The 24586-nt window shown below is 42.5% G+C and overlaps 1 protein-coding gene across 3 annotated transcripts in view; it reads right to left on the bottom strand.

Moving 5' to 3' along the window:
* Positions 1-3456: 3456 nt before the first annotated feature.
* Positions 3457-24586, bottom strand: part of LOC124003372 (phosphoinositide 3-kinase regulatory subunit 6-like) — a 37806-nt gene continuing 16676 nt past the window's right edge. For 2 of the 3 annotated variants that reach the window (XM_046311556.1, XM_046311555.1), the window contains exons 7-20: positions 18131-18200; positions 17744-17936; positions 16559-16709; positions 14598-14693; positions 13545-14025; positions 13152-13251; positions 10759-10881; positions 9230-9340; positions 8668-8770; positions 8464-8534; positions 7984-8074; positions 7641-7693; positions 7312-7418; positions 3457-5249 (exon numbers count right to left, since the gene is read on the bottom strand). In XM_046311556.1, coding sequence (XP_046167512.1) covers positions 5090-5249; positions 7312-7418; positions 7641-7693; positions 7984-8074; positions 8464-8534; positions 8668-8770; positions 9230-9340; positions 10759-10881; positions 13152-13251; positions 13545-14025; positions 14598-14693; positions 16559-16709; positions 17744-17936; positions 18131-18200 — 1910 coding nt within the window. In that variant the 3' untranslated portion in view covers positions 3457-5089. The remainder of the gene's footprint in view (positions 5250-7311; positions 7419-7640; positions 7694-7983; positions 8075-8463; positions 8535-8667; positions 8771-9229; positions 9341-10758; positions 10882-13151; positions 13252-13544; positions 14026-14597; positions 14694-16558; positions 16710-17743; positions 17937-18130; positions 18201-24586) is intronic. The other variant, XM_046311557.1, reaches the window with a different exon arrangement.

Genomic DNA, 24586 nt, shown 5'->3' on the forward strand with positions numbered 1-24586 from the left:
TAAATGCTAATATCAGTATATATGTATATACTTGTGCCATAAATAATATCAGTATATATGTATATACTTGTGCCATAAATGCTAATATCAGTATATATGTATATACTTGTGCCATAAATGCTAATATCAGTATATATGTATATACTTGTGCCATAAATGCTAATATCAGTATATATGTATATACTTGTGCCATAAATGCTAATATCAGTATATATGTATATTTGTGCCATAAATGCTAATATCAGTATATATGTATATTTGTGCCATAAAGCTAATAAATCAGTATATATGTATATACTTGTGATAAATCTAATATCAGTATATATTTTACTTGTCCATAATATGTATATACTCAACTTGTGCCTAAATGTAATATCAGTATATATGTATATACTTGTGCCATAAATGCTAATATCAGTATATATGTATTCCAAAATGCTAATATCAGTATATATGTATAAGTGATAAATGCTAATATCAGTATAAATATACTTGTGCCAAAATACTAATATCAGTATATATGTATATACTTGTGCCAAAATGCTAATATCAGTATATATGTATATACTTGTGCCATAAATGCTAATATCAGTATATATGTATATACTTGTGCCATAAATGCTAATATCAGTATATATGTATATACTTGTTAAATGCTAATATCAGTATATATGTAAGTGCCATAAATGCTAATACCAGTATATATGTATATACTTGTGCCATAAATGCTAATATCAGTATATATGTATATACTTGTGCCATAAATGCTAATATCATATAACGTTGTGCCATAAATGCTAATATCAGTATATATGTATATACTTGTGCCATAAATGCTAATATCAGTATATATGTATATACTTGTGGTAATATCAGTATATATGTATATACTTGTGCCATAAATGCTAATATCAGTATATATGTATATACTTGTGCCATAAATGCTAATACCAGTATATATGTATATACTTGTACATAAATGTAATACTCAGTATATATGTATATACTTGTGCCATAAATGCTAATATCAGTATATATGTATATACTTGTGCCATAAATGCTAATATCAGTATATATGTATATACTTGTGCCATAAATGCTAATATCAGTATATATGTATATACTTGTGCCATAAATGCTAATACCAGTATATATGTATATACTTGTGCCATAAATGCTAATATCAGTATATATGTATATACTTGTGCCATAAATCCCATCAGTATATATGTATATACTTGTGCCATAAATGGTATATATGTATATACTTGTGCCAAAATTAATATCAAAATGTATATACTTGTGCCATAAATGCAAATTATATATGTATATACTTGTGCCATAAATGCTAATATCAGTATAAATATACTGTAAAATGCTAATATCGTGTATATACAAAAAACTCAGAACTAGGAAAATGCTAATATCAGTATATATGTATAATTGTGCCATAAATGCTAATATCAGTATATATGTATAACTTGTGCCATAAATGCTAATATCAGTATATATGTATATACTTGTGCCATAAATGCTAATATCAGTATATATGTATATACTTGTGCCATAAATGCTAATATCAGTATATATGTATATACTTGTGCCATAAATGCTAATATCAGTATATATGTATATACTTGTGCCATAAATGCTAATATCAATATATGTATATACTTGTGCCATAAATGCTAAAAATATGTATACGTGCCATAAATGCTAATATCAGTATATATGTATATACTTGATAAATGTTTCAGTATATATGATATACTTGTCTAAATGCTAATATCAGTATATATGTATATACTTGTGCCATAAATGCTAATATCAGTATATATGTATATACTTGTGCCATAAATGCTAATATCAGTATATATGTATATACTTGTGCCATAAATGCTAATATCAGTATATATGTATATACTTGTGCCATAAATGCTAATATCAGTATATATGTATATACTTGTGCCATAAATGCTAATATCAGTATATATGTATATACTTGTGCCATAAATGCTAATATCAGTATATATGTATATACTTGTGCCATAAATGCTAATATCAGTATATATGTATATACTTGTGCCATAAATGCATGCTAATATCAGTATATATGTATATACTTGTGCCATAAATGTAATATCAGTATATATGTATATACTTGTGCCATAAATGCTAATATCAGTATATATGTATATACTTGTGCCATAAATGCTAATATCAGTATATATGTATATACTTGTGCCATAAATGCTAATATCAGTATATATGTATATACTTGTGCCATAAATCCATAAATGCTAATATCAGTATATATGTATATACTTGTGCCATAAATGCTAATATCAGTATATATGTATATACTTGTGATAAATGCTAATATCAGTATATATGTATATACTTGTGCCATAAATGCTAATATCAGTATATATGTATATACTTGTGCCATAAATGCTAATATCAGTATATATGTATATACTTGTGCCATAAATGCTAATATCAGTATATATGTATATACTTGTGCCATAAATGCTAATATCAGTATATATGTATATACTTGTGCCATAAATGCTAATATCAGTATATATGTATATACTTGTGCCATAAATGCTAATATCAGTATATATGTATATACTTGTGCCATAAATGCTAATATCAGTATATATGTATATACTTGTGCCATAAATGCTAATATCAGTATATATGTATATACTTGTGCCATAAATGCTAATATCAGTATATATGTATATACTTGTGCCATAAATGCTAATATCAGTATATATGTATATACTTGTGCCATAAATGCTAATATCAGTATATATGTATATACTTGTGCCATAAATGCTAATATCAGTATATATGTATATACTTGTGCCATAAATGCTAATATCAGTATATATGTATATACTTGTGCCATAAATGCTAATATCAGTATATATGTATATACTTGTGCCATAAATGCTAATATCAGTATATATGTATATACTTGTGCCATAAATGCTAATATCAGTATATATGTATATACTTGTGCCATAAATGCTAATATCAGTATATATGTATATACTTGTGCCATAAATGCTAATATCAGTATATATGTATATACTTGTGCCATAAATGCTAATATCAGTATATATGTATATACTTGTGCCATAAATGCTAATATCAGTATATATGTATATACTTGTGCCATAAATGCTAATATCAGTATATATGTATATACTTGTGCCATAAATGCTAATATCAGTATATATGTATATACTTGTGCCATAAATGCTAAAACGTTAGCAGTGGAACAGTGCCAGGGAAACTAAACCAAAGCATGTATTTCTGTCATACCTTGTCCATGTATTTCTGTCGTACTTTGTCCATAGACTTCTTGCTTACAGAAACCAATATGTAATTTTGTAATTTGGGTGAACTATCCCTTTAAGAATCAAATAATCAGCTCATTTATACTTCATTTCAAAAAAGTCAAACTTTTTTATATAAAATATACAGTAATTATATAAAATACATTAGTATTTACACTACTATTAAACAAGTAATTGCAATGATACCATACTCCAATGATTAGTCTTACATACATAACATTAAAAAATAGACAAGTGTGCAAAAAGGTCTATTGGTGATTGATGATGCATTACAAACATACCAGCTGGCGATCAGAACTCTTTAAGACCCTCGTTTCTTTCAATGGTATTACGACAGGGGCTTTTATAGATGTGGCCTCTCAGTCATTCAGTCAGTCAGTGTCTTTCTCTCTCTGTCTGTATGTCTGTCCTTTTTTTGTCATCTACATACATTTTATGGGTGCATATATGATAACTGGTCCCCATCACCTCATGATTTATTGTAAACCAGCCAATACCTTACAGTGGTGACTGTGTTCCATCACCTTCAAGTGAGGCGTGATAAATTCGTTTGAAACAAGCGAAGGGCTCAGAGTTTAACTTTCATTTTTAGCATAATAGGCCTCCTAGCATGGTCATAGTCAACCACACTGGGTTTTGCACCACTTGTTATTATAGCTTACAGAACAAAGTCATAAGCAGTAAGCCACCAGATAATTACCCCCCCCCCCCCCCGCCAGTCGTTTTCCTGTCATGCAACAGGTTCTTTAGGGATCTTAAAATAGGTGCCTGTTCTTTTGTGTCATGTTTTTACCGAAGGCTTGTGCACAGTGCATTCAAACCTTTATTGCTAACTCGCAAGAACTTAGATGAGCTCAGAGAGCCATATACACCTTTAAATGGAACCTGTTGTTTAAAGAACTGGCTAATAAAATGAAGTGACTGCTTCAAAGAGCTTCTGTTGTTAGCTCACCAAGAAATCAAACTATCTTTAAGTTGTTCTTCTGCCAAGCTTAGTAATGAAAATGACCCTAACAGGGTGATTCAGTGTCAGAACTCAAAGAGTAGCAGGTAGTGTGTTTACATGGCAAGCAGGGTTGGGGTCAATTCCATTTCAATTCAGTCAATTCCTATGGGAATTTCAGTTTATTCCGTAACTTTACTGAATTGAAATGGAATTTGCCCCAACCCTGACGTCAAGGGATGGATGAATCATCCCTTAGGTTAGATGATTGGGAGGGTTGGCTACTCTTCTGACGGACCAGATTTTGAACCCAGGTTGTCAAGTTTATGTTAGTCCTCTGAGCTAAAGCCTATTTAGGAGCTAATACCACCTCAGCTTCACTCTCATGCCTCATACACGCTCATACAATTCTCAATTTTAGAGGCAATAATGTTCTTTGACTGTGCCGTCAGTCAGAGATATGCCCATGGGCACAGTATATGATAACTGTCACAAGCAGAAACTGGAACGGGATCCAATACCCATGGCAAATGAATTTGTTTGTTGACAAATCTAACATTTGTCAAACTCAACTAGTTTTCTTGTCAAGGTTACACCAGGTAAATAACCGCGGGTTACCCTTAGCTGCCACCCAGGTTCTCTTTCCACATCCCCTCAAGGCACACTGAGGCGCTGTTGTGAGTGCTGAGCACATCCCTGATCGTCATACTATGTGGATGGTCTCAACATTTCAGCCTGTCTACAGTAGAGTCCATCCAGATGGTTGTGGGATCAGTCAGTTGATGATACCAGCGAAGGTATTGATTGGTAGAGGAAGTCCTTTGTTCATGTACTTGCTGAGGCCAGCGTCCCTCTCCTCTTCCCCCAAACTGAACTTGGACCGCATGGTCTTCTGGACACAGTATCCAGGATCAAGACAGGGGGCGATCTCTATGCTGGAAATGAATGAATTGATAGAGGACATGTCAAATTCTGAGAGTTAAATAAGCATGTTTGACAGTTTATTTAGGCTTTAGTGACATTGAACATCGAATGAGGATTATAATATTACACATTTTAAAAGCATATATGTGCATTTAGTTATTTACAAATAGTCGGAAGTTTACATACACCTTAGCCAGTTTTCAAAATACCTGACATTAAATCCTAGTAAAAATTCCTTGTCTTAGGTAATTTAGGATCACCACTTTATTTTAATAATGTGATATGAGTGTAACTGAGTCATGTTTGTAAGCCTCCTTGATCGCACACGCTTTTTCAGTTATGCCTACAAATGTTCTATGGGATTAAGGTCAGGGCTTTGTGATGGCCACTCCCAATACCTTGACTTCGTTGTCTTTAAGCCATTTTGCCACAACTTTGGAAGTATGCTTGGGGTCATTATCCATTTGGAAGACCCATTTGCGACCAAGCTTTAACTTCCTGACTGATGTCTTGAGATGTTGCTTCAAATATATCCATATAATTTTCCTCCCTCATGAAGCCATCTATTTTGTGAAGTGCACCAGTCCCTCCTGTAGCAATGCACCCCCACAACATGAAGCTGCCACCCCCGTGCTTCACGGTTGGGAGGGTGTTCTTCAGCTTGCAAACCTCCCCCTTTTCCCTCCAAACATAACGATGGTCATTATGGCCATACAGTTCTATTTTTGTTTAATCAGACCAGATGACATTTCTCTTAAAAGTACGATCTTTGTCCCCATGTGCAGTTGCAAACTGTGGTCTAGCTTTTTTATGGCTATTTTGGAGCAATGGCTTCTTCCTTGCTGAGCGGCCTTTCAAGATATGTCGATATAGGACTCGTTTTACTGTGGATATTGATACTTTTGTACCTGTTTCCTCCAGCATTTTCTCATGGTCCTTTGCTGTTGTTCTGGGATTGATTTGCACTTTTCGCACCAAAGTACGTTCATCTCTAGGAGACAGAACACCTCTCCTTCCTGAGTGGTATGACAGCTGTGTGGTCCCATTGTGTTTATACTTGCGTACTATTGTTTGTACAGATGAACGTGGTACCTTCAGGCGTTTGTAAAATGCTCCCAAGGATGAACCAGACTTGTGGAGGTCTACAATTTTCTTTCTGAGGCCTTTGATGATTCCTTTTGATTTTCCCATGATGTCAAGCAAAGGTACTGACTTTGAAGTTAGGCCTTGAAATACATCCACAGGTACACCTCCAATTGACTCAAATGATGTCAATTAGTCTGTCAGAAGCTTCTAAAACCAGGACATAATTTTCTGTAATTTTCCAAGCTGTTTAAAGACACAGTCAACTTCTGACTGGAATTGTGATACAGTGAATTATAAGTGAAATAATCTGTTTGTAAACAATTGTTGGAAAAATTACATATGTCATGCACAAAGTAGATGTCCTAACCGACTTGCCAAAACTGTAGTTTGGTAACAAGAAATTTGTGGAGTGTTTGAAAAACTAGTTTTAATGACTCCAACCTAAGTGTTTGTAAACTTCCGACTTCAGCTGTATATATTGTAACATGACACAATATATATATTATACACTGTAACATGGCACAATATATATATATATATAATATATACTGTAACATGGCACAATATATATAGTATATACTGTAACATGGCACAATATATATATATATATAATATATACTGTAACATGGCACAATATATATATATATATATATATATAATATATACTGTAACATGGCACAATATATATATATATATATAATATATACTGTAACATGGCACAATATATATATATATAATATATACTGTAACATGGCACAATATATATAATATATATAACTTGTGCTTATGTAACTAAAACATATACAGTATGACAAGGGCTAACCAAATGAGGTTAGGTCAACATGCTTCAGAATACATTTCAACCAGCAACCTTCTGGTAACAAGATCATGTGTCTATCCACCAAACCACTGTCTGACCTGTTTTCATCTATTTCAAGTTTTTATGTCAGGCCAAGCGTAGGCAACAGCTACAGCAACGGCTCTCACCTCTGTACGTCTCGGAAGGTCCTCCTAGAGTCTTTGTCCAGGGTCACAGTGAAGGTTTTCATCTCCAGGGTCCTGATCTTAATGTTACAGGTACGGATCTTGGCCTCCTGTGGAATTAAGTCTGTGTGTTAGGTTTGGGTTTTAGGTTTATGAGATCATAAAACGATGTGGTCACCAGGATTAGTCAAGCGAACCAGGCCTTTGTGACGTTATGAACAAGGCGGAGACCCAAGAATACAGAGAGGATGAAGTAAATATGTTTTATGTTTCCGAATTTTATAACAACCTTCACTGATAGACATTTGTGTGTTAAAACGGTGTAAACTCACCATGGTGTTCTTGGGTTTAGTTTCGTTGAAAGCTACTGTAAGACAGTTCAGATCTGAGGATGACAACAAAAACAAGAACATAGGCCAGGCTTCAACAGATATACAGAATAATATGGGAAAAGTAGTAGACATTTCAGAACTTATTTTTACGGTTCACACAATTGCAACAATATGCAACAGCATGGACATTCACTACTATTTTACATTGTGACTTTGCCCGCTGAATTGACACATGTGCCCAATGGGTGACAACTCAGCTACTACTGATCACAATACAGATCAATCTATCAATGAATTACATGAATGTTGTAAATATCATTGTGTGATATTTAGTGTTGCATACCTTCAGTTTCATTGGAGGAAATGGCACTAATCTGAACACCTGAAGTCCTCACTGACATACCCTTGTCTACGTCTCTACCACTCAACGACACCTGGAGAGGAGGACAGAGACACAGGTCGGAGGTCATAGAGAGAAGCTAACAGCTAAACGTCAAACACAGGTTATAGGATCTCTCTTCAGGTCAGGCCACTCTCATGATGCACTTCTAAACTCTAAACAGAGACAAACAGACGTTGCATCAACAGTATCAATCCCAAACACTATCAAGATAGAGCAAAACGTCAAACGCAGGTGATAGGATCTCTCTTCAGGTCAGTTAAGTTTACTCCCATGATGCAGTTCAAAACTCTAAACAGAGACAGACGTTGCATCAGCACTATGACAATAGAGCACAACATTCGCTTTATAGCCAGATGCTGCACTTTCACGTGGATGTATATTGATGAGGTCATGTTAAAAACACGGTTGAACTTCGCTGACCTTTTTGTAGTTGACAGAGACGACGGCACCGCATACGTCTCCTGTGTTCTTCTTCTGCTTGATGGTCGTGGCTGAAGAGGGAGGACAGACGTGATCAGACCGGGCGAGTGACAAAGACACGTACACACACACTTCAAATCAGTTTGAAACGAAACATCAGACGCAGAGAACGTTGATCGGGGGCGTACACAGGCTAAATGTTACCTTTCAAAGTAGTTGGGGACTGTTTGAACTCGGGGAAGTCCAGCTCTAAGTGGGAGAGAAACACGTCCTCCACTGGGTCCTTGGTCAGGTTGGGGAAGCAGATCTAGAACATAGGCAAGAGAATGACAATCATGGGTCAGTTGGTAGAGCAAGGCGCTTGCAACGCCACGGGGGTTCGTTTCCCGCTGGGGCCAACTGTACGTAAAAAAATGTATGCATTCATGACTGTAAGTCGCACCGGATAAAAGCGTCTGCAAAATGGCATTTGGTGTTTTTTGGTCTATGAGTGAGGACTGATAATCATGAACATGCTAGAGTGCTAACGATAAACTATGCTCAGTCCATTGCCGCAGACTTAATGTCATTATGTCACACAATAGACAACAGACAGTGGTAGAGAGATTCGATAGTGCATAGGCGATAACGAGACCTGTTTGTGAAGCATATGGTTACGTCTGTGTCCCAAATGGCCCCCTAGTCCCTATAGTGTGCACAGCTTTTGACCAGGGTCCACAGGGCTCTGAATAGGGTGCCATTTCAGATGCATCCTATGTCTCCTCACCTTGACAGAATAGATGGTGAAGTAAACAGGCTGCAGTCCGGTCCGCACATAGTAGGAAATGACATCAGACAGGAAGGGGTTAGGCTCTGCCTGCTTGCTGCTGTTGGACTGCTGGAGAGAGATGGGATCATGTTAGTATGGAGCCTGGGGTTGACCAAGACAGTACACATAAAAGTAGCTTTTTAATACACTGAATGTTCATGTTTTGGAAGGAACTCTATTTCATTCATGTAGAGACACAGGAGAGGAGCGCTTCTGTGGTTTATAGTTCATCCACAAGGTGCTCTTGTCATGCCCTGACCATAGAGAGCCTTTGTTTTTCTATGGTATAGTAGGTCAGGGCGTGACTGGGGGGGTTTTCTAGTTATTATTTTCTATGTGGGGTTCTAGTTTAGTTTTTCTATGTTGGTGTTTGGTATGATTCCCAATTAGAGGCAGCTGGCTATCGTTGTCTCTAATTAGGGATCATATTTAAGTAGCATTTTTCCACCTGTGTTTTATGGGATATTGTTTTGAGTTAGTGCACGTATCATTCTCTGTAGTCACGGTTCGTTGTTAGTTTACTGTTTATTTGTGTTTTGTCTTTGCTAAGTTTCACTTCTTTAATAAATAATGTGGAACTCGACATCCGCTGCGCCTTGGTCCGATATTCATTCCAACGAACGTGACAGCTCTTTGATCATGGGATGAAAAGGAAAGGAAAGCCTTTGTGCAAACAAACGTCCAGAAGTAATCAAGGCACTCTCATGTAGTGGAACATAGTAAAAAGCTTGATTGATTTATGGCTTATGCACGGCAAGAATAAAAAACCCACCTACGCATTGCAAAAAAAAGGCCTTTTCATTCTACATGAGTGCCTTGATTACTCCGGGAAGGCTTTTTTACTATGCGGCATCAACTTATGTTTGTTCTATTTCCCTCCCATTGTAATCCATTACCATTCATGATTTATTGGAAACTACAGCATTAAACAATGAAAACCTGACCCTGTTTCCCCGCGACGTTTCACAATATTTTACCCCCCCCCGATACTTCCCTGTCTTTCACTACACTGTGCCAAACAGTTTCTCTTCCCTCTATCCAGCTAAATGCTAAGATGACTCATAACAGCAACTCTATTTGCATACAGTACTCATAGGTTCATAGGTTCCTAGTTCCGCCCGCAGATGTTTTTTTCACTTCCTGTAAGCAGGCAACTACTGTACAGTACTGTGCAATTTCCTTTTGTTTGCTAATCATTCAAAACCCCTAGAAACATGCAAACAATAATTTGTTGACTTTTTTTTATGCTCTACCGGTGGCAGAGCATAAACCACATTCAACATAACCACACATAACTAACCACATACCTTTATCTACTGCAGATCAGACTAGTATTTTGTTTCCTCTTAAAATCCTGAAAGCTACACTTGCCAGGCTAATGAAACCAATGCATTCCAGGCAGGCTCAATCCAAAGTATCAAAAGAGAACAGAAATACTATTTGATGTGGGCATTTCAACATAACGTAGAAACAGTGGGTTACTGTACCATTTTGGCCAGCTTGGGGATCATGGAACCCAGACTGTTGATGTTGCAGTCGTACCATGGATCCACCATTCCCAAGTAGGAACCCAGGGCACAGGGGTTTTCCCGGGTTGGGGAGAGGTTTTCCTGATAGAGAAGTACAACATGGTTTATTATAGATACATTACTCTACTAAACTGTTAGGGTAACTCAACTACAGCTAAGTTTTCCAATTTCAAATGTATTTATAAAGCCCTTCTTACATCAGCTGATGTCACAAAGTGCTGTACAGAAACCCAGTCTAAAACCCCAAACAGCAACGCAGGTGGAGAAGCACAAGGTTCAAGTTCAGTGTGAAACCAGAGAACGACATTAAGCCTTTATTTACACTAGTGGGAATTAGCCTATAATGAATAAGGCTACATTTAAATGTTTCTCACAGGAAAAATATGAAAACATTTACATAACCACGGTAGCAATTGAAAGGGAACAGTTTGGAGATTTTGGGAAAATTATAATACCTAAGTTGGGGACACAGTTCACGTGACACAAGACTGAATCCAAACATCACACTGTTGATTTTATGTGCATTTTATATTTACTGTGCTTTTTGCCACATTTGTTGATAACAAAATCTGAAAATACTCTGAATACATTCAGTAACATGATAAGAATATTCCTGGAAAATGTGGGGTAGGTGCAACATAAGATAAAATCAATAGTCTCCAAGTGGCCACACCCCTCTCCAAGTGGCCACACCCCTCTCCAAGTGGCCACACCCCTCTTCAAAGTGGGCACAGTTCCTAAGTCATTTCAATACATTTTTAGGACTTAAAAGAAGAGTCTTCAACTATAAGGTGCTTGGTTGTTTTTTTATAGCTTTCCTAGCTGTGCCTTTGAGGAACTACAGCAAGCACACTTGTAGTTGTTTTGTTTTATAGCTTTCCTAGCTGTGCCGTTGAGGAACTACAGCAAGCACACTTGTAGTTGTTTTGTTTTATAGCTTTCCTAGCTGTGCCGTTGAGGAACTACAGCAAGCACACTTGTAGTTGTTTTGTTTTATAGCTTTCCTAGCTGTGCCTTTGAGGAACTTGAGTAGTTGTTTTGTTTTAACTACAGCAAGCACACTTGTAGTTGTTTTGTTTTATAGCTTTCCTAGCTGTGCCTTTGAGGAACTACAGCAAGCACACTTGTAGTTGTTTTGTTTGGAACACTGCCCTCCATCCCCGCCATCACACAATTACTGTTGTTGTATACGCAATCCAAAAACGGACCATTATAAGTCACAGTGGGCATCATTTGAAAGCTTGTTCTATTGCCAACATGACTAGCTAAGTTATAAAATACGATCTTACAGTGTTACGCTTTCACAGGGCAATTCAGAGAACATATTGTAATTTTGGTGCCCATAGAAAGGAATGTTCAGGTGCATTCAGGTGCATTCAGGTGCATTCGGGTGCATTCGGGTACGTGTTCCGCTGCGGATTTTCTTCATAATACACAAACATCCCACTGGGCACAGACGTCATTTCAACGTCTAGTTTTGATTTACATTTGGTTGAGTTGCCAACGTGAAATCAACCAAAAACATCACTTTCATTGGATTTAGGTTCAAAGTTGGGTGAAAAAAACACATTTCCTTACGTTGATGACTTTTTCCAAATCCAATCAGTTTCCACGTTGATTCAACATCATCACATAGATTTTTTTGTTGTTGAAATGACATGGAAACAACATTGATCCAACCAGTTTTTGCCAAGTGAGATTCTGTTCAGAACAACCCAGGATGTGACGCCATGCTTCTACATCTGCATTGCTTGCTCTTTGGCGTTTTAGGATTCTGTATAGCATTTCGTGACATCTGCTGATGTAAAAAGTGCTGTATAAATCAATGTGATAGATTGATTGATGCCATCAAACATAGTGGTCATAAACGTTGACTAGATTACAGGAGTTTTATGATATGGAAATGTGAAGTGCACATTTGGACATCTCATCTTTCAAAATACATAGTCCTCTTACTTTACAGCATTCCCCTCACTCAGACAACAACAAATGACAAAAGTTGTCCAATTAGTGAGAGGCACGGGGGCAACTTCTTGTCGTGTGCGGTGCTCAAGTTCAGAACGGCTGTCAGTCAAAACTCATTCAGCACTGTGAAGTGCAGAGCCTGAGCTCTGACGCCATTTACAGCATATTCCTGTACACTGCGTTCCAATACACTGCGTTCCAAGGCACTTATCAGTGTCCAAATCTGCCATTTCAACCCGCATATCATTCTTTTGATGTGATCATTTCACATACTGTCTGGATGTGTGCGTGTGTGTGGGTGTGTGTTCACATACTGAAACACTGAAATGAGTGTCTCTTAACGGGTTGTAAACTGATAGGAGTGAAGTGTTAGTTTGTGGTCTTACTTTGACAGGACAGGTGGGACTGGGATCCTCACAGACGGGGATGTAGTAAAACTGGAAGTTGACTTTCACGGTCAGAAAGAGACGACGCGCTTCCCTTTTCCTGCAGAGTGAAACCAATGATTAACTAACCCTCAAACCATGCTTACACAGAAACCCGAGGAATAATCCCATTATATTTATGAAGCATTAACTATTCATGTGTCATGATTTCAATTCAACTTCCTTCTTCCTGACTAGACCACAGAAACGGACAGTTAGTTTCTCCAAAACCTATACTATGATCATATCTAACATAAATCTATTATATCCAGTATTCATTCTAATATATCCAATATCCACTACAAACTACATGCAGTCTCTCAGACTACACTACCCATGATCCTGGTCCCTCACCGGAGAAAGTAGAAGGCCTTAGCCAGCTTCCCCAGCACCCGGTCGTCCCCCATCACCACGATCCGGGCCGTGAAGTGCCTCTGCTGCTTGGAGAATGAGGGGGTCCCGCTGCACCCCGCCTTCCTATGAAGTGTCGTCCCGCCTCCCCCGGCCACACTCCCGCTCTCCTCCAGAGCGTCCTGCATCAGGGCCATGTTGTCCGTGACTGACGGCCTCATCTTGATGCCTCCGCGTCGGGTTAACCTGGCCTCCCCCTCCTCCGAGCCACCAGAGGGTTCCACCACTGAAGGCTCAACCCCAGGGGGAAGGTCCCTCTCGATGCCGCTGTCGTTGGACATCACGGAGTGGCGGGGCATGGCGGAGGAGGAAGTGAGGTCGGCGGGGAGGTCGGCGAGGTCAAAGTCGGTCTCCTGGTCCTGGCTGAGGCAGAAGTGTTCCGACGACATGGAGCTGGAGCGCACGCACTTGGCCAGCTCGCGCCCTGGTGGTAGAGGTGACATCAGAGAAATAGGAATTAGATAACATATATACTGTATCTCTATAACATGAATGTCAATACAGGTCACTGGAAACAGGAAGCGGCGAGACAAGAAAGAGCTATAATATTGGACGTTTGCATCGGGTGAGAACACAGTGTGTTAGAATAACACTCCTCATTATCAGGATTATCCATAACCATGGTAGCATCCACATTAATGGAGAAGTGTTCAGAAACATATTATATTCTTATTTACAATAAAGGTTACTCCAAAATGACACAATACATTATTTACCATTCATTTCTATTGGGCCCATAAAAAAATCGGAAACACAACCGAAAATGAACTGCAAATGCAATCAATAAGTTCATAAGAGTCACAAGCTTGATATCGTCATTGCGTACTAGGAATATGGGATCAAATTCTAAACTTGTGACTACTTTATTTATAAGAATCTTTTTGACCCCTACCTTTTTGAGAGAAAAAAAGTATTACTGTTATTAAACAGAGTAACAGAGTTCATGTAACAGAGTTCTCTCATTGGTGTGTATAAACAACAGATCTCGCCACTCACAGATCTCCTCATCCTCCCTCCACAGGTGGAAGCTCATCTCTGGGTTGGGAAGCGGCATGTCACACAGGCATCCCCCACCACCGGAGGACAATGTGTCTAAACCAGGAAGAGCCCAAACTGTCACAATGACACCAAAAACAACACAACACCCGCTTACTTCCTGGTCCCCCTCCCCTACACTAAGTATATGGTCTCACAGCTGGCCTGAGAGACAGTGTACTGTCCATTTGAAGGGTAGTTGTTATGATAGGAAGAAAAAATATAGATTGATAGGTATATACAGTGTACATCTGTCCTGGGGGGAGGCTCTGATTCAACAGATTTAGACATGGAGGAATACAGTGTACATCTGTCCTGGGGGGGGGGGGGGGCTCTTACTCGACAGATTGAGACATGGAGGAATACAGTGTACATCTGTCCTGGGGGTTGGGGGGGGGGCTCTGACTCGACAGATTTAGACATGGAGGAATACAGTGTGAAAGACAAGCTCCTATACAGCGATCTATTAATAACGGTCCCAAAGTCAGAGTGACTGCTATACAGCGATCTATAATAATGGTCACAAAGTCAGAGTGACTGCTATACAGCGATGTATTAATAATGGTCCCAAAGTCAGAGTGACTGCTATACAGCGATGTATTAATAACGGTCCCAAAGTCAGAGTGACTGCTATACAGCGATCTATTAATAACGGTCCCAAAGTCAGAGTGACTGCTATACAGCGATCTATTAATAACGGTCACAAAGTCAGCGTGACTGCTATACAGCGATCTATTAATAACGGTCACAAAGTCAGCGTGACTGCTATACAGCGATCTATTAATAACGGTCCCAAAGTCAGCGTGACTGCTATACAGCGATCTATTAATAACGGTCCCAAAGTCAGCGTGACTGCTATACAGCGATCTATTAATAACGGTCCCAAAGTCAGAGTGACTGCTATACAGCGATGTATTAATAACGGTCTCAAAGTCAGAGTGACTGCTATACAGCGATGTATTAATAACGGTCACAAAGTCAGAGTGACTGCTATACAGCGATCTAATAATAACGGTCACAAAGTCAGCGTGACTGCTATACAGCGATTTATTAATAACGGTCACAAAGTCAGAGTGACTGCTATACAGCGATCTATTAATAACGGTCCCAAAGTCAGAGTGACTGCTATACAGCGATGTATTAATAACGGTCCCAAAGTCAGAGTGACTGCTATACAGCGATCTATTAATAACGGTCCCTGAGTCAGAGTGACTGTTATACAGCGATGTATTAATAACTGTCCCAAAGTCAGAGTGACTGCTATACAGCGATCTATTAATAACGGTCACAAAGTCAGAGTGACTGCTATACAGCGATCTATTAATAACGGTCCCTGAGTCAGAGTGACTGCTATACAGCGATCTATTAATAACGGTCCCTGAGTCAGAGTGACTGCTATACAGCGATCTATTAATAACGGTCCCTGAGTCAGAGTGACTGCTATACAGCGATCTATTAATAACGGTCCCTGAGTCAGAGTGACTGCTATACAGCGATCTATTAATAACGGTCCCTGAGTCAGAGTGACTGCTATACAGCGATCTATTAATAACGGTCCCTGAGTCAGAGTGACTGCTATACAGCGATCTATTAATAATGGTTTCTGAGTCAGTACAGCTGCACTGTACGGTATGTGTCAGCTTGAAGACACACTAACACACTAACACAAAAAATAGACAGCATTGGCAGTATTTATCTGAATACGCCCTATGTGAAAAAGGTATAACTACTTATATACATGTACCAGCTGTAATACCTTGAAGTGTTGTCTACGGTAACGTTACCCTTCCGGTTTCATTTGGAAACAGAAACCAAATGCTAGTCTAAAGGAAATGGGAGATCATGTCTGGATGCTGTTTAGATCATTTGGTTTTGGTTTCAAACAGTCAAAAGATTACCCCTCTATGATAAGGATACTGTACCTGATGTGTCAGTATGGGTGAGGATCTCTCTGTAGAGTTGTCCCAGTCTCCCCCTCAGCACCACCCCTTCCCCCTTACTGCCCTCCTCCACACTCTGCTCCAGACTGGCCACCACTTCCTGGAAGTACGGCTCCACGTCCTGGCCAATTTCCTGCCACACACACGCGCACACACACACACACACACACACACACACACACACACACACACACACACACACACACACACACACACACACACACACACACACACACACACACACACACCGTCTATGAATAGAATACAGGTGAAAGGCCACCAGCGACCAGACAAACACATCTGGAAGTCTGAGTTTGACACGTCCTGTTGAGATGAGTGTTATATTAGGACCAGTGTGTGTGTGTGTGTGTGTGTGTGTGTGTGTGTGTGTGTGTGTGTGTGTGTGTGTGTGTGTGTGTGTGTGTGTGTGTGTGTGTGTGTGTGTGTGTGTGTGTGTGTGTGTGTGTGTGTGCGCGTGCGTGCGTGCGTGTGTGTGTTTTAATGGGAATGGTGCCAACCTCTGTTAGATCATGGAACAACACAACTAAACAACATGCTATTGAGACATTATAGATCATTTCTGGTGTGTGTTGCTGAATATGACTGAGATGGCATGTATGAGGCACCAGTAGACAACTTTAGCTTACTGAGCTTTGCTTTGGTGCACATTGAAACGGCATAAACCACAAAGGGGCTTGCGCAATACATTGAAACAGAAACTAGTATCAAACACAAAGAGGTATTGATTTAGATAACTTTGAACAAAACACAGCAACATTTGCGAAAACAAAACCAACGTCAAACCGAGATCAAACAAATACTAAGAACATAAAACAGGTTTCTTTACTCTAGAACAGAAGTCAAACCCAAAAGGTTTTTCTACTGTGTAAAAAGTGCTGTGTCCATAAAATGTGGTTAGAATGTACATGTAACAAAAAAAACATACGGTAAAAACTAAGTTACTTCTGTTCTCCGAAGAGGGATGGAGGGGAGAATAAATAAAGACAAAATTAAATAAAGAAACTAAGTTAAATGAAGGCTTTTACCAAGAACCTTTAGCCTGAACTCCATCATCACATACGCATAGCGAAACACCAGACTTTAAGAGAAGAAGAAACGTCATAGTGAAACTCAATGTTAACACAACCACAGCGCAACCACACTGACCTTCAGTGCCTGTGCCAGTTTAGGACTGTGACACAGCTCCCCTCCGAGAGCAGCCTGGATGGAGTGTTGGACCACGCTCCGCATGTGGTCAAGGGGATTCAGATACCCCCCTGACCCCGAGGCCTCGATGTCCCCCCTCAGCGCCTCACCGTGGGGGCCGGAGAAGACCGCCGGATCGGCGAACACAAACACCCTAGGAGACCGTAGGAGAGATTGAGTTATTACCTTTCCTTGATCAACCAGTTCCCCGGCAGTTGACATGCAACCTGCTGTTACTACGACTTTATCTACAAACAGCATGTCCTTCTATAGCATAAGGAAAAATGGCTTCTACACTGTACTGTGTCACCGTGTTGTATGCAACAGCAAGTTAGGTTGTCCTCTCACCTCTCCTGAAAGGGATGGTAGTCATTCTTCAGGCTCTGCTCTGCGACCACCATCCTCTGATACAGCACTCCTGTGGGTCAAAAGGATGTACACGTTTAAAACGCGTGGCATTCTCGTACCACGGCCAGTGGACACATTTAAAACGCGTGGCATTCTCCTACTACAGCCAGCGGACACGTTTAAAACGCGTGGCATTCTCATACCATGGCCAGTGGACACATTTAAAACGCGTGGCATTCTCCTACTACAGCCAGCGGACACGTTTAAAACGCGTGGCATTCTCCTACTACAGCCAGCGGACACGTTTAAAACCCGTGGCATTCTCCTACTACAGCCAGCGGACACGTTTAAAACGCGTGGCATTCTCCTACTACAGCCAGCGGACACGTTTAAAACGCGTGGCATTCTCATACCATGGCCAGTGGACACATTTAAAACGCGTGGCATTCTCCTACTACAGCCAGCGGACACGTTTAAAACGCGTGGCATTCTCCTACTACAGCCAGCGGACACGTTTAAAACGCGTGGCATTCTCCTACTACAGCCAGCGGCCAGTGGATTCTCCTACTATTTAAAACGCGTGGCATTCTCCTACTACAGCCAGCCAGGACACGTTTAAAACGCGTGGCATTCTCCTACTACAGCCAGCGGACACGTTTAAAACGCGTGGCATTCTCCTACTACAGCCAGCGGACACGTTTAAAACGCGTGGCATTCTCCTACTACAGCCAGCGGACACATTTAAAACGCGTGGCATTCTCCTACTACAGCCAGTGGACACGTTTAAAACGCGTGGCATTCTCCTCCACGGCCAGTGGTCACGTTTAAAACGCGTGGCATTCTCATACTACAGCCAGTGGACACGTTTAAAACGCGTCATTCTCCTCCACGGCCAGTGGTCACGTTTAAAACACGTGGGCATTCTCTTACCACGCCAGTGGTCACGTTTAAAACGCGTGGCATTCTCATACCACGGCCAGTGGTCACATTTAAAACACGTGGCATTCCTCCACCCACGGTCACCAGTGGACACGCCAGTGGTCACATTTAAAACGCGTGGCATTCTCCTCCACGTGGCATTCCTGGCATTCCTTACCACGGCCAGTGGTCACGTTTAAAACGCGTGGCATTCTCATACCACGGCCAGTGGTCACATTTAAAACGCGTGGCATTCTCCTCCACGGCCAGTGGTCACGTTTAAAACGCGTGGCATTCTCCTACCACGGCCAGTGGACACGTTTAAAACGGGTGGCATTCTCCTACCACGGCCAGTGGACACGTTTAAAACGCGTGGCATTCTCCTCCATGGCCAGTGGTCACGTTTAAAACGCGTGGCATTCTCCTCCATGGCCAGTGGTCACGTTTAAAATGCGTGGTATTCTCCTCCCACTGCCAGTGGTCACGTTTAAAACGCGTGGCATTCTCCTCCATGGCCAGTGGTCACGTTTAAAACGCGTGGCATTCTCCTCCATGGCCAGTGGTCACGTTTAAAATGCGTGGCATTCTCATACCATGGCCAGTGGACACGTTTAAAACGCGTGGTATTCTCCTCCCACTGCCAGTGGACACGTTTAAAACGCGTGGCATTCTCCTCCATGGCCAGTGGTCACGTTTAAAATGCGTGGTATTCTCCTCCCACTGCCAGTGGTCACGTTTAAAACGCGTGGCATTCTCCTCCATGGCCAGTGGTCACGTTTAAAATGCGTGGTATTCTCCTCCCACTGCCAGTGGTCACGTTTAAAACGCGTGGCATTCTCCTCCATGGCCAGTGGTCACGTTTAAAACGCGTGGCATTCTCCTACCACGGCCAGTGGTCACGTTTAAAACGTGTGGCATTCTCCTCCATGGCCAGTGGTCACGTTTAAAATGCGTGGTATTCTCCTCCCACTGCCAGTGGTCACGTTTAAAACGCGTGGCATTCTCCTCCATGGCCAGTGGTCACGTTTAAAACGCGTGGCATTCTCCTCCATGGCCAGTGGTCACGTTTACAATGCGTGGCATTCTCATACCATGGCCAGTGGACACGTTTAAAACGCGTGGTATTCACCTCCCACTGCCAGTGGACACGTTTAAAACGCGTGGCATTCTCCTCCATGGCCAGTGGTCACGTTTAAAATGCGTGGTATTCTCCTCCCACTGCCAGTGGTCACGTTTAAAACGCGTGGCATTCTCCTCCATGGCCAGTGGTCACGTTTAAAATGCGTGGTATTCTCCTCCCACTGCCAGTGGTCACGTTTAAAACGCGTGGCATTCTCCTCCATGGCCAGTGGTCACGTTTAAAACGCGTGGCATTCTCCTCCATGGCCAGTGGTCACGTTTAAAACGCGTGGCATTCTCCTACCACGGCCAGTGGTCACGTTTAAAACGCGTGGCATTCTCCTCCATGGCCAGTGGTCACGTTTAAAATGCGTGGTATTCTCCTCCCACTGCCAGTGGTCACGTTTAAAACGCGTGGCATTCTCCTCCATGGCCAGTGGTCACGTTTAAAACGCGTGGCATTCTCCTCCAGGGCCAGTGGTCACGTTTAAAATGCGTGGTATTCTCCTCCCACTGCCAGTGGTCACGTTTAAAACGCGTGGCATTCTCCTCCATGGCCAGTGGTCACGTTTAAAACGCGTGGCATTCTCCTCCATGGCCAGTGGTCACGTTTAAAATGCGTGGCATTCTCATACCATGGCCAGTGGACACGTTTAAAACGCGTGGTATTCTCCTCCCACTGCCAGTGGACACGTTTAAAACGCGTGGCATTCTCCTCCATGGCCAGTGGTCACGTTTAAAATGCGTGGTATTCTCCTCCCACTGCCAGTGGTCACGTTTAAAACGCGTGGCATTCTCCTCCATGGCCAGTGGTCACGTTTAAAATGCGTGGTATTCTCCTCCCACTGCCAGTGGTCACGTTTAAAACGCGTGGCATTCTCCTCCATGGCCAGTGGTCACGTTTAAAACGCGTGGCATTCTCCTACTACAGCCAGCGGACACGTTTAAAACGCGTGGCATTCTCATACCATGGCCAGTGGACACATTTAAAACGCGTGGCATTCTCCTACTACAGCCAGCGGACACGTTTAAAACGCGTGGCATTCTCCTACTACAGCCAGCGGACACGTTTAAAACGCGTGGCATTCTCCTACTACAGCCAGCGGACACGTTTAAAACGCGTGGCATTCTCCTACTACAGCCAGCGGACACGTTTAAAACGAGTGGCATTCTCCTACTACAGCCAGCGGACACGTTTAAAACGCGTGGCATTCTCCTACTACAGCCAGCGGACACGTTTAAAACGCGTGGCATTCTCCTACTACAGCCAGCGGACACGTTTAAAACGCGTGGCATTCTCATACCACGGCCAGTGGACACATTTAAAACGCGTGGCATTCTCCTACTACAGCCAGCGGACACGTTTAAAACGCGTGGCATTCTCCTACTACAGCCAGCGGACACGTTTAAAACGCGTGGCATTCTCCTACTACAGCCAGCGGACACGTTTAAAACGCGTGGCATTCTCCTACTACAGCCAGCGGACACATTTAAAACGCGTGGCATTCTCCTACTACAGCCAGTGGACACGTTTAAAACGCGTGGCATTCTCCTCCACGGCCAGTGGTCACGTTTAAAACGCGTGGCATTCTCATACTACAGCCAGTGGACACGTTTAAAACGCGTGGCATTCTCCTCCACGGCCAGTGGTCACGTTTAAAACACGTGGCATTCCTTACCACGGCCAGTGGTCACGTTTAAAACGCGTGGCATTCTCATACCACGGCCAGTGGTCACATTTAAAACGCTGAACATTCTCCTCCACGGCCAGTGGACACGCTTTAAAAGCGTGGCATTCCTTACCACGGCCAGTGGTCACGTTTAAAACGCGTGGCATTCTCAACCACGGCCAGTGGTCACATTTAAAACGCGTGGCATTCTCCTCCACGGCCAGTGGTCACGTTTAAAACGCAAGGCATTCTCCTACCACGGCCAGTGGACACGTTTAAAACGGGTGGCATTCTCCTACCACGGCCAGTGGACACGTTTAAAACGCGTGGCATTCTCCTCCATGGCCAGTGGTCACGTTTAAAACGCGTGGCATTCTCCTCCATGGCCAGTGGTCACGTTTAAAATGCGTGGTATTCTCCTCCCACTGCCAGTGGTCACGTTTAAAACGCGTGGCATTCTCCTCCATGGCCAGTGGTCACGTTTAAAACGCGTGGCATTCTCCTCCATGGCCAGTGGTCACGTTTAAAATGCGTGGCATTCTCATACCATGGCCAGTGGACACGTTTAAAACGCGTGGTTCTCCTCCCACTGCCAGTGGACACGTTTAAAACGCGTGGCATTCTCCTCCATGGCCAGTGGTCACGTTTAAAATGCGTGGTATTCTCCTCCCACTGCCAGTGGTCACGTTTAAAACGCGTGGCATTCTCCTCCATGGCCAGTGGTCACGTTTAAAATGCGTGGTATTCTCCTCCCACTGCCAGTGGTCACGTTTAAAACGCGTGGCATTCTCCTCCATGGCCAGTGGTCACGTTTAAAACGCCGGCATTCTCCTACCACGGCCAGTGGTCACGTTTAAAACGTGTGGCATTCTCCTCCATGGCCAGTGGTCACGTTTAAAATGCGTGGTATTCTCCTCCCACTGCCAGTGGTCACGTTTAAAACGCGTGGCATTCTCCTCCATGGCCAGTGGTCACGTTTAAAACGCGTGGCATTCTCCTCCATGGCCAGTGGTCACGCTTTACAATGCGTGGCATTCTCATACCATGGCCAGTGGACACGTTTAAAACGCGTGGTATTCTCCTCCCACTGCCAGTGGACACGTTTAAAACGCGTGGCATTCTCCTCCATGGCCAGTGGTCACGTTTAAAATGCGTGGTATTCTCCTCCCACTGCCAGTGGTCACGTTTAAAACGCAGGCATTCTCCTCCATGGCCAGTGGTCACGTTTAAAATGCAATTCTCCTCCCACTGCCAGTGGTCACGTTTAAAACGCGTGGCATTCTCCTCCATGGCCAGTGGTCACGTTTAAAACGTGTGGCATTCTCCTCCATGGCCAGTGGTCACGAAAACGCGTGGCATTCTCCTACCACGGCCAGTGGTCACGTTTAAAACGCGTGGCATTCTCCTCCATGGCCAGTGGTCACGTTTAAAATGCGTGGTATTCTCCTCCCACTGCCAGTGGTCACGTTTAAAACGCGTGGCATTCTCCTCCATGGCCAGTGGTCACGTTTAAAACGCGTGGCATTCTCCTCCAGGGCCAGTGGTCACGTTTAAAATGCGTGGTATTCTCCTCCCACTGCCAGTGGTCACGTTTAAAACGCGTGGCATTCTCCTCCATGGCCAGTGGTCACGTTTAAAACGCATTCTCCTCCATGGCCAGTGGTCACGTTTAAAATGCGTGGCATTCTCATACCATGGCCAGTGGACACGTTTAAAACGCGTGGTATTCTCCTCCCACTGCCAGTGGACACGTTTAAAACGCGTGGCATTCTCCTCCATGGCCAGTGGTCACGTTTAAAATGCGTGGTATTCTCCTCCCACTGCCAGTGGTCACGTTTAAAACGCGTGGCATTCTCCTCCATGGCCAGTGGTCACGTTTAAAATGCGTGGTATTCTCCTCCCACTGCCAGTGGTCACGTTTAAAACGCGTGGCATTCTCCTCCATGGCCAGTGGTCACGTTTAAAACGCGTGGCATTCTCCTCCATGGCCAGTGGTCACGTTTAAAACGCGTGGCATTCTCCTACCACGGCCAGTGGTCACGTTTAAAACGCGTGGCATTCTCCTCCATGGCCAGTGGTCACGTTTAAAATGCGTGGTATTCTCCTCCCACTGCCAGTGGTCACGTTTAAAACGCGTGGCATTCTCCTCCATGGCCAGTGGTCACGTTTAAAACGCGTGGCATTCTCCTCCAGGGCCAGTGGTCACGTTTAAAACGCCTCCTCCCAGCCAGTGGACACGTTTAAAACGCGTGGCATTCTCCTCCATGGCCAGTGGTCACGTTTAAAATGCCATTCTCCTCCCACTGCCAGTGGACACGTTTAAAACGCTTGGCATTCTCCTCCATTGCCAGTGGTCACGTTTAAAACGCTTGGCATTCTCCTCCATGGCCAATGGACACGTTTAAAACGTGTGGCATTCTCCTCCACGGCCAGTGGACACATTTAAAACGCGTGGCATTCTCCTACTACAGCCAGTGGACACGTTTAAAACGCGTGGCATTCTCCTCCACGGCCAGTGGTCACGTTTAAAACGCGTGGCATTCTCATACTACAGCCAGTGGACACGTTTAAAACGCGTGGCATTCTCCTCCACGGCCAGTGGTCACGTTTAAAACACGTGGCATTCCTTACCACGGCCAGTGGTCACGTTTAAAACGCGTGGCATTCTCATACCACGTCCAGTGGTCACATTTAAAACGCGTGGCATTCTCCTCCACGGCCAGTGGTCACGTTTAAAACACGTTTTCCT

This window comes from Oncorhynchus gorbuscha, linkage group LG18 (assembly GCF_021184085.1).
Source record: "Oncorhynchus gorbuscha isolate QuinsamMale2020 ecotype Even-year linkage group LG18, OgorEven_v1.0, whole genome shotgun sequence".
Classification (NCBI taxonomy): Eukaryota; Metazoa; Chordata; class Actinopteri; order Salmoniformes; family Salmonidae; genus Oncorhynchus; species Oncorhynchus gorbuscha.